Genomic DNA, 13,742 nt, shown 5'->3' on the forward strand with positions numbered 1-13,742 from the left:
CACATTTATATTAGGACTATGAAGGTCTGGGAACTGTTTTGAAAACAAGTGATGTCAGATATATTAAATATTCAAATAATATCTACAGTAAAACATGTATGAAATAAGGGTAGTTTGACGGCATTAATCTCTGTAGCACCAAAGCTGTTATATATACCCCATCTTTAATTCTACTTTACCACAGTAATTGAAAAGTTATTATGTTATAAAAAACTACTGATATATTTTGTAAAAGTTTTAAAGAAGGCTTCCTTCACTTCCCTGTTTCTTAAACTGTAGATGATGGGGTTGACCATTGGAGGCAGGACAGTGTAGAACAGGGAAAAGATCTTATGTAGCTCCTTCAGTCTTTCTGTTTCAGGGACAACATACACAAGCAATAGTGAAAGGAAGAAAAATGAAACTACAGTGAGATGAGATGAACAGGTAGAGAAGGCCTTCTGTTGTGCTTTTTTAGATTTCATTTGGAGCACAGTATAAATTATACAGATGTAAGAGGTCATTGTTAGGATAAATGTGGTCCCTATACCCATGGATCCTATAACAAATGTAGCAAGCTTTACAAAGTGTGTATTGCTGCAGGAAATATTTGCCACTGGATTTACATCACAAAAGAAATGGTCAATTTCACTTGGTCCACAAAAAGTTAACTGTACAAGAAAAGCTATTATGATAGTGCTGGTCAGCAAACCACTCATCCAAGATGTGACAGCTAACTGGAGACAGAGTTTACCATTCATGACAAATACATAATGCAGAGGTTTGCAGATTGCTAAATATCGATCATAAGACATCATTGCCAGAAGATAACATTCAGTGGATACTAAAAAACCAAAGAAGTAGTATTGTGTCATACACCCGTAGATAGATATAGATCTATCCCCAGTTACATAACTAGCCAGCATTCTGGGCAAGATGGTTGAAATGTAACATGTCTCTAAACAAGACAAATTCACAAGAAAGAAGTACATGGGCGTATTAAGATGTTGGTTAGCTACAACAAGTAGAACAATAAGTAGGTTTCCCACAATAGACAAACTGTATATAATAAAAAACAGTGTAAAGAGTAGTATTTCCATTTGGGGAAGATTAAATCCCAAAAGAATGAATATTGTAACACTTGACTGATTTATTTCCATTCCTTTCTATGAAAGATTATCAAGGTGATTCTGAAAAGAATTTTAGTAGTTTCATTTCCCCTTTTCCTCTCTGGGGATTAAGGCAAATGTTGAACAGAGGTGATCTCTCTCATGTGTTGGCAATACCCATGCAGAAGTATATTATTCTGTTAGCAGAAGACAAAACAACACTGAAATTTGAGGCTAAACTTGCTAAAGTAAATGAACCTAAAAGTAAAAGTATTATTACCCCATCAGCTTTCAAACATGCAGAAAGTTTAGTGAAAACTTCAACTGACTACCTGGCTACTTATGTCTGCATCAGAGACCATACCATACCACTTCAATGCTTCCAGTGTCCTCCGTGTGTAGGATAAAAGTTTTAAGACTATTCAGTTTTTAAAACTCACACTAAATTTTAGGTTTCCTTGTGTGCAGGTGAATGGAGAAAACTAAAATGTGTTTATCGCTTCAAAATTAATAGCTCTTCTCTTCTTTATCTTCTTAGATAAAAGAAAGACTACTAAAGTGATTAATGTTTCAAATAAGAAATCCAGGCAGTGCTGCTAATTTTTTGAAATAAAACATCTAGAAAGTTCATGTTATAATTTTATGTTACCTTGCATTTTCAGATTTCAGGAAATGGAATGTTCATGATCACTATTTTTTTTTCTTTCATTTCTTAGCTGAAAAAACTTGAGGATGTCTTGCCCAAAACAGCTAAAGTTTTTCTCTTTTTCATTAATAGCTGGCCTGACTTCTTCTCTTAAAGGACATGATCATAATCTGTCATTTTTCATTTTTAATAGATTCATTTATTGCATTGGCAAACATTTCTTAACAACTATCAGGACAGACAATAAAATTGTACGTCTGAGTTGTGACCTGAGCTGTGGACCTCTGATTATTAACTTACACATAAAGAATGCCTTCTGTTTTACATAAGAATATTCTATTTGACGATTAATATCTACATAATATAGATTACATTAAATTATTTTCTAAACTATCTTTTAGATTCCATAAGTATGTATTTTCTGAAAGAGGATATTTTGGTAATTTAAATCTTAATTCATTTTAAAATGACTTTAGCATTGTTGATCTATTTACTATTTCTGAAATTTCCCATAATTGCAGTATTTTTTAGTTTTAAATCCTCATCAGTAATATGGATAAATTCACATAACAGGGTTATTTTCAGCTCCATCATTATAAAGATAGGTAAATCTCTCCAAAACCTACTAGTTTCTTCCTAAAACTTGCAACTGATTTTCAGTTAGATTGATTCTCTCACTTTCATAGCGATGATTTATCCAAAAAGAATCCATCAGATTTATGTAACCTGTACCTCATTTTTCAGTATCTAGTCCCCATAATATATTAAGCTAATGGTAATACATTTTTGATGAAATAAACATTCAATATGTCTTTCTGAGTACCAAATATAAAATAAAAATCTGAATGATTCATGCATAAATACTTACCTCAAAAATTATGATGGTCCTAGTCAACAGCTCTTTCATTTTTGTCCATGGAATAGCTGTTTATTTTCTCTATCTTCCCCAAGCTATGAGAGTATTGAGGAGTCTTCTTTAATCATGCAGTCCCTTAGCAAAAAACAATCTGCAAGGTTTATATGTACTCCAAAATATATATGAAGATGATATCTTTATCTTTGTATATTCAAATTGGTTTGAATCTATATTAATCAATTCATCTGTTTTTGCTCTCCTTATTGGTAACAAGTAAAATAATTAGTTGGGAAAAAAATATAACCTTTTCATACTAGGGCCAGTCAAGGAGAGAAATGGGGTGGATAGGAAGAAAGCAGAAAAGCTGTAACCTTTGAGATTATATTATGATTACAGATGTCATACGTGGGACGTTTTAAAGGTTTTTTAAATAATGATTTCAGCTTGACTTTTTTCTAAAATGAACACAATCAAACAGATTGAGTAAATATATTTCAAGGAAACATTTAGAAACAGTATTCTAATTATAAATTTTGACAAGGGATACTGCATTATGATTTTCTAGAGACTTGTCAATTATGATTGTTTTGGTCATTTTTTTTCTATAGAATAATAAAAGAATGTATCAGTGGATGTCTTAGGCATCTCCTTATGTTAAATTTATATTGCTAATCAAGAGGTAGAACTTTAAAAAAACAACAAAATAAGTATTGGATAGATAGAAAGTTCATAATATCTGCCTTAAAGATGATCACTAATCTTTAAATAAGATTGTGTGGAAAGAGTTCATAGTTTTAAATTTCTAGGAACTCATGTTTTTGACAAACTTATTTGGTCAGTTCACACTATGGCCACTGCAAAGATGGCCCAACAGCGCCTGCACTTTCTGAGGTTGCTGAAAAAGAGTGGTCTGAGTGAGAAGTTGCTGGTTTCTTTTTACTGTTCTACCATCAAGAGCATTTTGGCATACTGTGTAATGGTGTGGTATGCTGGATGCTCTTCAGTGGATAAGAAGATGCTCCAGAGAGTTATAAACACAACACAAAAATCATCGGTTGCTCTCTTTCTTCTCTGGAAGAGATTGCGAAGACCAGACTCCTCTCTAGAACTCTAAAAATCTCCACAGACCATTCTCATCCTGGACATTCCTATTTCAAACTGTTACCATCAGGGAGGCATTATAGGTATCTTAAAATGAGGACTAATAGATTGAGAAACAGTTTCTTTTCCAAGGCAGTAATTGTCTTGAATCAAACAGGGCATTTGTGATTTAGTTCTCTTATTATTATTATAATTATTTTATTTTTTAAATACTCTGTGGTGTGATTGTGATGTGGTATTTGGGGCACTGTGCTGGAGTAGCTTTCAAATTTCATTATATTTGTGGAATGCAATGACAATAAAGGTATTCTATTCTATTCTAAATAAACATTTTTTCAACTTGCCCAAAATTCACGAAATACACTCCTCTTGAATATTTCATAATTTAATGGATGAAAAAATACTATATACTACTTATGAGAACTTCATAGTAACACTCTTTTTCTGAAAGAAAGAATTATAACCACTCTTGTACAGTCATTATTAAGGATAAAAACAAAACATCATATTTATGAAATTAGCAGCTATGAAAACACCAGTCCCTTATCAAATGCATGATTCATTTTTTTGAGAATGGAACTTATTTCAACATAGAAAAGTGTCCTATAGATAACTCAAAGAGGTGAATATACCTAATACTATTCCCTCCTCCTATTTTCTCCACAATAACAACCCTATGAGATGGATTTAAAAGAAGTGACTAACCCAAAGTCACCTATTTCATCCCAAAGGTAGGACTACAGTCTCCCAGTTTCTAGTCTGAACCTTAAGCACTACTCCAAATTTCAATGATTCTTTATCACTGTAAAGAATCCATGCCATCACCAGGTATACTCAGTATACTTTGCGTAATTAATTATAAATCACAGACAGTAAGGACTGTCAGTAGATCTTGATAAAATGTAAGCAATATATATGAAACTTAGACATTTAGGTAGGCATAACCAAACTTTCCCATTTCACTTACAGATGAATTACTCTCTCTCCTTGGAAGCTCTTCAATTACTTTTATAAATTTCTATATGCCTACATAAAAAAATCTTCTCATATAATGTATTCCTTACTACGGGGATAGCTGATTGATACTCCACCTCTCATTTGAAGATCAAGTATGTATTTACTCAAACATAGAGTTCTTTTTCATATGTCCTTCTAAAGAGTGTGTTGTACTCTCATGGCCATCAGAGCTAATGCACCTCCTCTTGGGTCTGACAGACTCCACTTATGAAGAGTCAATTGAGGTTTTTACTTCCCATGGGAGGTTGTTTGGCAAGTTTGAAAACATTTCTCAGAATGGGATTGGGGGGTTGAAATGATTCTTTTCTCCCCAGGTTAGTCATATTGTAGGAGAAATTGCCTAAAGCTATTCAGGCAACGTAGTCTGACTTGTTATATAAAAATGATTGCACTACAAAGCAGGTATTATGATTCTTAAAAGAACACCAGCTTAAAGTTCTTCCAAAGCTTTTAAAACAAAATTTCAAAGTTATTTGGGGGCAGGCAAAGTTAGTGGATGAAACAGTGGCAATCGTTCCCAGAGATGATTGAATCTAGGATGAAAAATACCCAATGACTCAGTCATGGAAAAGGAAAAAAAAACTACAATGATTGAAAACATCCAGCAAGCAAATTTCTGTTGCTTCTATCCCATCAATGATTTGGGAATCCTGGACAATAGATAGGTGCGATAGAAAGTATAGGGCTTTATACAATTCATAAAAGAAGTAAAATAATACAGTCCTAAAATAATATCATTTATCCTTTTTAAAAAATGGCCAGTCATATGATAATGATTTAATACATAAATACAATATTCTAAAATATTCCTATACTAGAAGCAATCATCAGCAATGAACTCAGATGGATGCTAACCAGTGGTGGGATTCAATTTTTTTTACTACTGATTCTGTGGGCATGGCTTGGTGGGCATGGCAGGGGAAAGATTCTGTAAAATCTCCAGTCAGAGGTGGTATTTACTGGTTCTCCTAACTACTCAAAATTTCTGCTACTGGTTCTCCAGAACTGGTCAGAATGTGCTGAATACTAACCTACCATATGATAATAAACAGAAGGATAGTTAAATAAACTATTTAATCTTTATATTAGAATAATATATTTCATTCATTTAGTTTTCTACTGTTTTAGCTCCAAAATTTCCTAAGTCAATGACTAATATACAGGTATTTTGAAACCAATAGATTTTTTAATCTATAGTCTTAATTTATAACAACTATTTTGTACATCCCATGACTCGTTAATTTTATAGGGTTTCTTTCTCTTATATATGTATTTTTACATAGGTAAGTGATATAGGTATGCTATACTTTAATTATTTTGATTTAGTATGAACTGTAAATAAACGAATACATAGAAATAAAAATAATTTTTATAATTATTTATTTATTAAATTCAATAGGTCTCCATTTTAAATGCATGACTGTAATAAAGTTACATTTAAAATGGGCTTATTGATCCCAAACATTACACATCTTTTTAGAAATGAAAATAGTATAATACAAATATACACAGATTTGAACTAGAAAAGATATTAGTAATTATGTGAAAATATTTTAAGTACATCATGAAATTATTGCAATGAGGGAATATGGTGGTTCATTAAATGGCTTTCAGGGTGGCTAGGATCAAATGGAGCCAACCAATTTACCAGGAACCAAAATGTTCTTTATTCACAAGTGTTTTGTGTCGTTTCCAACAAAGACCAAATCTAAACTTATTACAAAAGGAACGTACAATATAAAATCATACAGAAAATAATAAAGCAATAGGACAGTAGTAATAACAGTCATATAAACTTCAATAGCTTGTGCCCAAATATATTTAGCCCTCCCATGATGGGCCACATAATGGTACTTTGATAAGAATGGGTAGTAATGGACACTTTTGAAATATAAATTATGACATTTATAATAAAACTATGCAGGTTAGGACCCAGTTTGAAACAAAGTGATATCAGAAGCAGAAACATTATTTTAAATATTAAAACAATATCTAAGGTAAAATAAGGTAAAGAATCTATCATACATGACATGAGATACTTTGGCCACATTACTCTCTGTAGCACCAATGCTGTTAATCTTTCATTTTGGTTTACCATAATCATTGAAAAATTATGATACTATAAAACTCTATTGCTGTATTTTCTAAAAGTTTTAAAGAAGGCTTCTTTCACTTCTTTGTTTCTCAAACTGTAGATGATGGGATTCACCATTGGTGTTAGGATAGTGTAGAATAGAGAAAAGACCTTATGTAGCTCCTTCAGTTTTTCTGTTTCAGGAACAACATACACAAGCAATAGTGTTACAAAGAAAAATGAAACTACAGTGAGATGAGATGAACAGGTAGAAAAGGCCTTCTGTTGTGTTTTTTTAGATTTCATTTGCAACACAGTGTAAAGTATATAAATATAGGAGGTCATTGTTAGGATAAATGGGGTCCCTATACCCATGGATCCCAGAATAAAAGTAGCAAGTTTCACTAAGTGTGTATTGCTACAAGAAAGATTTGCCACTGAATAAACATCACAAAAGAAATGGTCAATTTCATTGGGTCCACAAAAAGTTAACTGTACTAGAAAAAAAGTTATGATAGCATTAGTCAACAAACCACTCATCCAAGATGTGACAGCTAACTGGAGACAGAGTTTACCATTCATGACAGATGCATAATGCAGAGGTTTGCAGATTGCTAAATATCGATCATAAGACATCATTGCCAGAAGATAACATTCAGTGGATGCTAAAAAACCAAAGAAGTAGTATTGTGTCATACACCCGTAAATAGATATAGTTTTATCCCCAGTTACATAACTAGCCAGCATTCTGGGCAAGATGGTTGAAATGTAACATGTCTCCAAACAAGACAAATTCACAAGGAAGAAGTACATGGGGGTATGAAGATGTTGATTAGCTACAACAAGTAGAACAATAAGTAGGTTTCCCACAATAGACAAACTGTATATAATAAAAAACAGTATAAAGAGCAGTATTCCCATTTGGGGAAGATTGAATCCCAAAAGAATGAATGTTGTAACACTTGACTGATTTATTTCCATTCTGTCCTGTTAATGATTATTAAGATGGTTCTGAAAAATAGTTTTGAAGAACTTTAGTAGTCTCATTTTTGCTTCATTTCTTCTATTTGCTGATTGTGGCAAATCTTTAAATATATTTCTTGAATACCTGCTTGGTCATATCTAAACAGCAGAAAGAACAGAAGTTGTATTTCTAAGCATATTAATCACATCATGATAGACAATATCATTAATCTATGACATTAAAGGAAATAAACAATAATCTGATGTTAGGTGCTATAGACCACGTCAACATGTGAAGACCCAATTAAACCAATTTGTTGCAAAATATCCTATGCACAGGAATATTCTCAACTAATCATTAGTACTTGGAGTTAGAGAATGGCCTAGGGGAGAAGTAGAGTCCACTTTGGCTACATAAAGGTTCGAGGTTATTTTGACTCTGCCATCTGGCTCTACTGCTCCTCCTACACCTGATAATGTTCATTGTTTTCATCTCAGAATGTTTGTCGGAGGGGGAGGCAGTTCTGGAGAACTGATAGCGAAAATTTTGAGTAGTTTGGTGAACTGGCAAATACCACCTCTGACTGGAGATTTTATAGTATCCCAATCCTGCCATGCCCAGAAAGCCACACCCACAGAGCCAGTAGTAAAAAAAATTGAATCCCACCACAGGGGGTGGGGAGGGATATCAATGTATATATATTAATATATAAATTGATATATTATATCAATTAATATAATATATTATTATAGATTATCATAGACTAGTGGTTATTATTTAGTTTGATTAACTATTTTGAATATTAGTATGATTAGTATGTTTAGTGCAAATTAATGATTAGGACAATTAATTGACTAGTGTGTTTATTGATTAGTGTAATTAATTATTAGAGTGATTATTGATTAGTTAAATTAATTGACTGGTGTGATTAGTATAATAGACTGTTTGGCACGATATTACTTTATTGATTACCATAATACCTTGTTTGATTGAACAACCTAATCAACAAACCATCTCAACAAACTCACCATGCCAGGAAAACAATTCAGTGTCAAACCTCAACCTAAAAGGTAAGAAATCCCTACTAAAGAACCACAAGACTCTTGCTCTTGCCTTATTTGTAAAGAATCTTTAAAGGAGAATGAAGATTACATGTTCTCTTTGTAACAACTATGCTTACTCTAATTGCTTAGGATTATCCAAGCAAATGACTCTATTCCTAAAGACATCTGCCAATGCTTTTCCATATTTCTGTCCACCATGCAGACCCAAACTAGAAAAATACACTACCATGTTTGAAAGAGTCAATACCATTGAAACATATATAACATTCCTTGACACCACTGTAGCATCCCTTGACACTATACAAACTAGATTGGCAAACCTTGAAAAAAAGAGACAGCACTAAAAAATGAACATCAAACATCGACAAACCACATCTCTACTCAACAACTGCAACCAAAACCCAATCCACAAAAAAACCCAACTCCTACAAATATTGATATCCCCATCCTCATCAAAGAAGCCATTGAGCGTGAACGGAAGCGACCAAATGCCATCTTATTTGGTCTAGAGGTCAATGACAATGATGACATCTATAACATTCAAAACATCATCAGAGAAAATCAAGCATCAAACATCTCCCATGAAAAAATACTTGATATTACCCATGTTGGTCCTGAGCTTAAAAACAAAGATGCATACCCCTTACTTTCTCCAGACCCACTACTTCATATCTTAAATGCAAACTACTCAGTGCAAGAAGCCTCGCAAATAAAATGCATGAATTCCTCATTCTTCTAAGCTCAGGTACATTTGACATCATATTTGTCTGTGAGACATAGTTAAATGCATCTTTCTAAGACTCCATTACCACTACAAGAGAATATCACGTTTTTCGGTCAGATCACGAAATCCATAGAGGTGGTGGAGTTGCTATATTCTATAAAAAGTCTCTAAATCTAAAAAAAGATTCAAATTATACAAGAGCTTGCTCTTCCCGAGACCATCGTCTGTGAACTGTCCTTTAATCAGTCTGCTTCTTTCTTTGCTATCAAGCCCCTGACTAATATAATTCATGCAAACAAGCTAACTTCACCACTGACATGGGCTGCCTCCTGCCCACACCCTCTCATTTTTCTTGGAGTCCTCAACTTACCTCTTATAAATTGGACACTAAATGAATGTACATCTGAACCCATTCATACAACCCTGTACAAGGCCGTTACCACACTAGGACTGGAACAACTAATAACCAACAATACTAGACTTAACAACTGCCTCGATCTCATGTTCTACAATAGTTTGAATTCAATTTATGGAATACAAATTAAAGAACCTTTTTCCAACCATGATCACAACATGATTGACTTTTGTCTCAACATATTTCCACACAGAAATCATCGTAATCACAGAATCCCCAAATATAACTTCAAAAAAGGCAACTAGGACCTTATAAACAACTATCTCTGATCCCTTGATTGGCAATTGCTATTCACTGGATGCAATACTGTTGAAGATCATTACAACATATTTTTACTTGAAGTCAAAAGAGTCATCAAACTATATGTACCAATAACAGCTCCCCAAAACAGGAAAAAGAGATTACCCATAACAATAAGGAAGCTTCAATCCAAAGAGAAATCACTTTGGTGGAAAAATAAAACTGGTCACATTGCCAACTTCAAAAGCCAAAAAAATTACAATTTCAAAATACAAAAAATCATGTCACCAGATAAAGACTGAATGTACCAATTATCACATTAAACAAGAGGAAATCCTTCTATGCAACAATTCCACCTGTGCTTTCTACAATTTTGTAAACAACAAACTAAAAGACTCAAGGTCCATCCCACCCCAGAGAGGACTGAATGGTAAAGACTGCAACGATGACACCATTAAAGCCAACATCTTTAACACATTCTTTGACTCAGTATTTATAAACAGCAATGGATCATGCCCAGTATTTCCTAGTCAAACCACAGAGAACTACAATGATCTAATACATATCGATTTTACAGAAGACAATGTTGAAAAAGTACTACACAATCTAAAACCATCTCTACCTATTGGACCGGATGGAATATGTGCCTACTTTTTAAAAAAGCTATCCACTACCATAGCTGAACCTCTAAGCATAATCTTTGAAAAATCTTTCAGGACCAGCTCCTTGCCAAACCTATGGTCACTAGCCATTGTCATCCCCATCTTCAAAAGGAGACCCCAACCTAGTTGAAAGTTACAGACCAATCTCTTTATGCTGCGTCACCTGTAAAGTCATGGAATCAATTATTAACCAATCCATTATCCTCCACTTAGAGACAAACAACCTACTCTCTAATAAAAATAATTGGTTTCAGAAAAAAAACTATCCTGTAATCTGCAACTCTTACACTGCAAAAACATATGGACTACACAACTTGACTAGGACCAACTCCCATCATACTCCACATAAATAACCTCTGTGGTCACAGTAAGAGTAATTGCATTCTCTTCGCTGATGATGTAAAACTATTCAACCCCACTGACAATACTGCTACCCTTCAAAAAGACCTTGACTATGTGTCAGAATGGTCAAACAAATGGCAACTTCAAATCTCAACAAATATATGCTCTTTTGCTATTGGCAAAAAAAAAATATCAGAAAATAAAATACAAGCTGAATAGTCAAGACCTTGTTGATGATCTAAATTCTGTCAATACTTACAAACTCCAGGTTAATTGCACCAACCTTGATTGCAGGAAATACGACTTCAGCAATAGTCAATGTCTGGAATACTCTACCTGACTCTGTGGTTTCTTCCCCTATGTGTTATGTCTAAAATCATTTCTTTTTTTTCTCATTTTTTCTCTTTAGTTCAGGCCTTTAAAGTTCAAAAGTTCTAATATTTCCAAGTATCAATTACTTTTATTTATTTTTTCCCCCTGACACATTCAAGTAGGCCTGTTTAGTGTCAGAGTTATATATTTATCCTATATAAGCAAGAATCTTCTTCCGGCTTCTTCCTTTTAAGGTTCAAAACCACTTTAAGCTGTCAAAAATTCCTTTTTTCACTTCTTTACTAGTCACTTCAATTAACTCTCTTAAAAAATTTTTGATTTAATTCTGGGGTACCATTTATTTAAAAATTGCATCCAATTCTCCTGGTATCTGTGCTGTCCTCTTCTTCATGATTTTATCCCAGTCAGCTCACCTCTTCAGGGTGGCCATATTGGCCACCACTACAGCCATCTTTGCAGGGGAGTATTACCAAGCCAAGGAGGGGAGATGCGGCTCCCCTAGACCCAGCTGGCAGTCTCCCCATTCTTCACCACTTCTGCGGGGTGGTTCTGGTCCCAAATCAGGAAGATTGGGGCCCTCTGATGGGAGAGTATGAACTGAAACCATGGACTATTGCGGATTTTGGTCCATTGGCAAAGGAGTCCAGACAGAAGCTTTTAAACTTTCAGATGAATCCGGATTTTTAAAGACTACAACAGGGGTGCCAAACTCATAGCCCATGGGCTGGAAGTATTGTGTGCTGATGATGCCCACACCTGTTTTAGTGAAGAGGGAAAAAGTCACACTACATCATGTGACAACAATGTGATAATGCAAGCTTGCCACCCCTGGACTACAAGATAGGTCCATGCATTTTTTTAGTTACATGTTGTAAGTAGATTGTCAATATGTTCTTCTAAGGACTGTAGGACAATGATTGGACCATAATCACCAAGTTGTTGAAAAATAGAACACCCAGTCACTACACTCCTAGGGCAGTACCCATAACCATTACAGTGTAGACTCTTTCTTTAATGCTAGCCTGCAATAAGCATATCTCCTGTTATTGCAATTTCCTAATACAATTAACTGAGTTAATTAAGGCAGAATCGTCTTTAATAATTTGAGATGTACTCCAAAATATATATGAAGATGATCTTTATCCTTGTATATTCAAATTGGTTTGAATCTATATTAATCAATTCATCTGTTTTTGCTTTCCTTATTGGTTACAAGTAAAACAATTAGTTGAAAAAAAATATGACCTTTTCATACTAGGGCCAGTCAAGGAGAGAAATGGGGTGGATAGGAAGAAAGCAGAAAAGCTGTAACCTTTGAGATTATTTTATGATTACAGATGTCATATGCGGGAGTTTTTTTTAGGTTTTTTAAAAAATGATTTCAGCTTGTCTTTTTTCTAAAATGAACACAATAAAACAGATTGAGTAAATATTTTTCAAGGAAATATTTAGAAACAGTATTCTAATTATAAATTTTGACAAGGAACACTGCATTATAATTTTCTAGAGACCTGTCAATTATGGTTGTTTTGGTCATTTTTTTTCTATAGAATAATAAAAGAATGTATCAGTGGATGTCTTAGGCATCTCCTTATGTTAAATTTATATTGCTAATCAAGAGGTAGAACTTTAAAAAAACAACAAAATAAGTATTGGATAGATAGAAAGTTCATAATATCTGCCTTAAAGATGATCACTAATCTTTAAGTGAGGTTGTGTGGAAAGAGTTCATAGTTTTAAATTTCTAGGAACTCATGTTTTTGACAAACTTACTTGGTTGGTTCACACTATGGCCACTGCAGCGCCTGCACTTTCTGAGGTTGCTGAAAAAGAGTGGTCTGGGTGAGAAGTTGCTGGTTTCTTTTTACTGTTCTACCATCGAGAGCATTTTGGCATACTGTGTAATGGTGTGGTATGCTGGGTGCTCTGCAGTGGATAAGAAGATGCTCCAGAAAGTTATAAACACAACACAAAAATCATCGGTTGCTCTCTTTCTTCTCTGGAAGAGATTGCGAAGACCAGACTCCTCTCTAGAACTCTAAAAATCTCCACAGACCATTCTCATCCTGGACATTCCTATTTCAAACTGTTACCATCAGGGAGGCATTATAGGTATCTTAAAATGAGGACTAATAGATTGAGAAACAGTTTCTTTTCCAAGGCAGTAATTGTCTTGAATCAAACAGGGCATTTGTGATTTATTATTATTATTATTA

At 33.9% G+C, this 13,742-nt stretch overlaps 2 protein-coding genes across 2 annotated transcripts in view; both read right to left on the reverse strand.

The window, feature by feature from the left end:
• Nucleotides 1-203: 203 nt before the first annotated feature.
• On the reverse strand, nucleotides 204-1,336 carry LOC113454855 (olfactory receptor 10A7-like). The gene has a single exon (XM_087917214.1). The coding sequence runs from the start codon at nucleotides 1,137-1,139 to the stop codon at nucleotides 204-206; it is 936 nt and encodes a 311-aa protein (XP_087773340.1). The 5' UTR covers nucleotides 1,140-1,336.
• A 5,487-nt stretch (nucleotides 1,337-6,823) lies between these two features.
• Nucleotides 6,824-13,742, reverse strand: part of LOC148124193 (olfactory receptor 10A7-like) — a 33,607-nt gene continuing 26,688 nt past the window's right edge. The window contains exon 3 of the mRNA XM_087918355.1: nucleotides 6,824-7,845. Coding sequence (XP_087774481.1) covers nucleotides 6,828-7,763 — 936 coding nt within the window. The 5' untranslated portion in view covers nucleotides 7,764-7,845 and the 3' untranslated portion in view covers nucleotides 6,824-6,827. The remainder of the gene's footprint in view (nucleotides 7,846-13,742) is intronic.

Source organism: Pseudonaja textilis, chromosome Z (genome assembly GCF_049901715.1).
Source record: "Pseudonaja textilis isolate UNSWEBS1 chromosome Z, rPseTex1.2, whole genome shotgun sequence".
NCBI classification, from domain to species: Eukaryota; Metazoa; Chordata; class Lepidosauria; order Squamata; family Elapidae; genus Pseudonaja; species Pseudonaja textilis.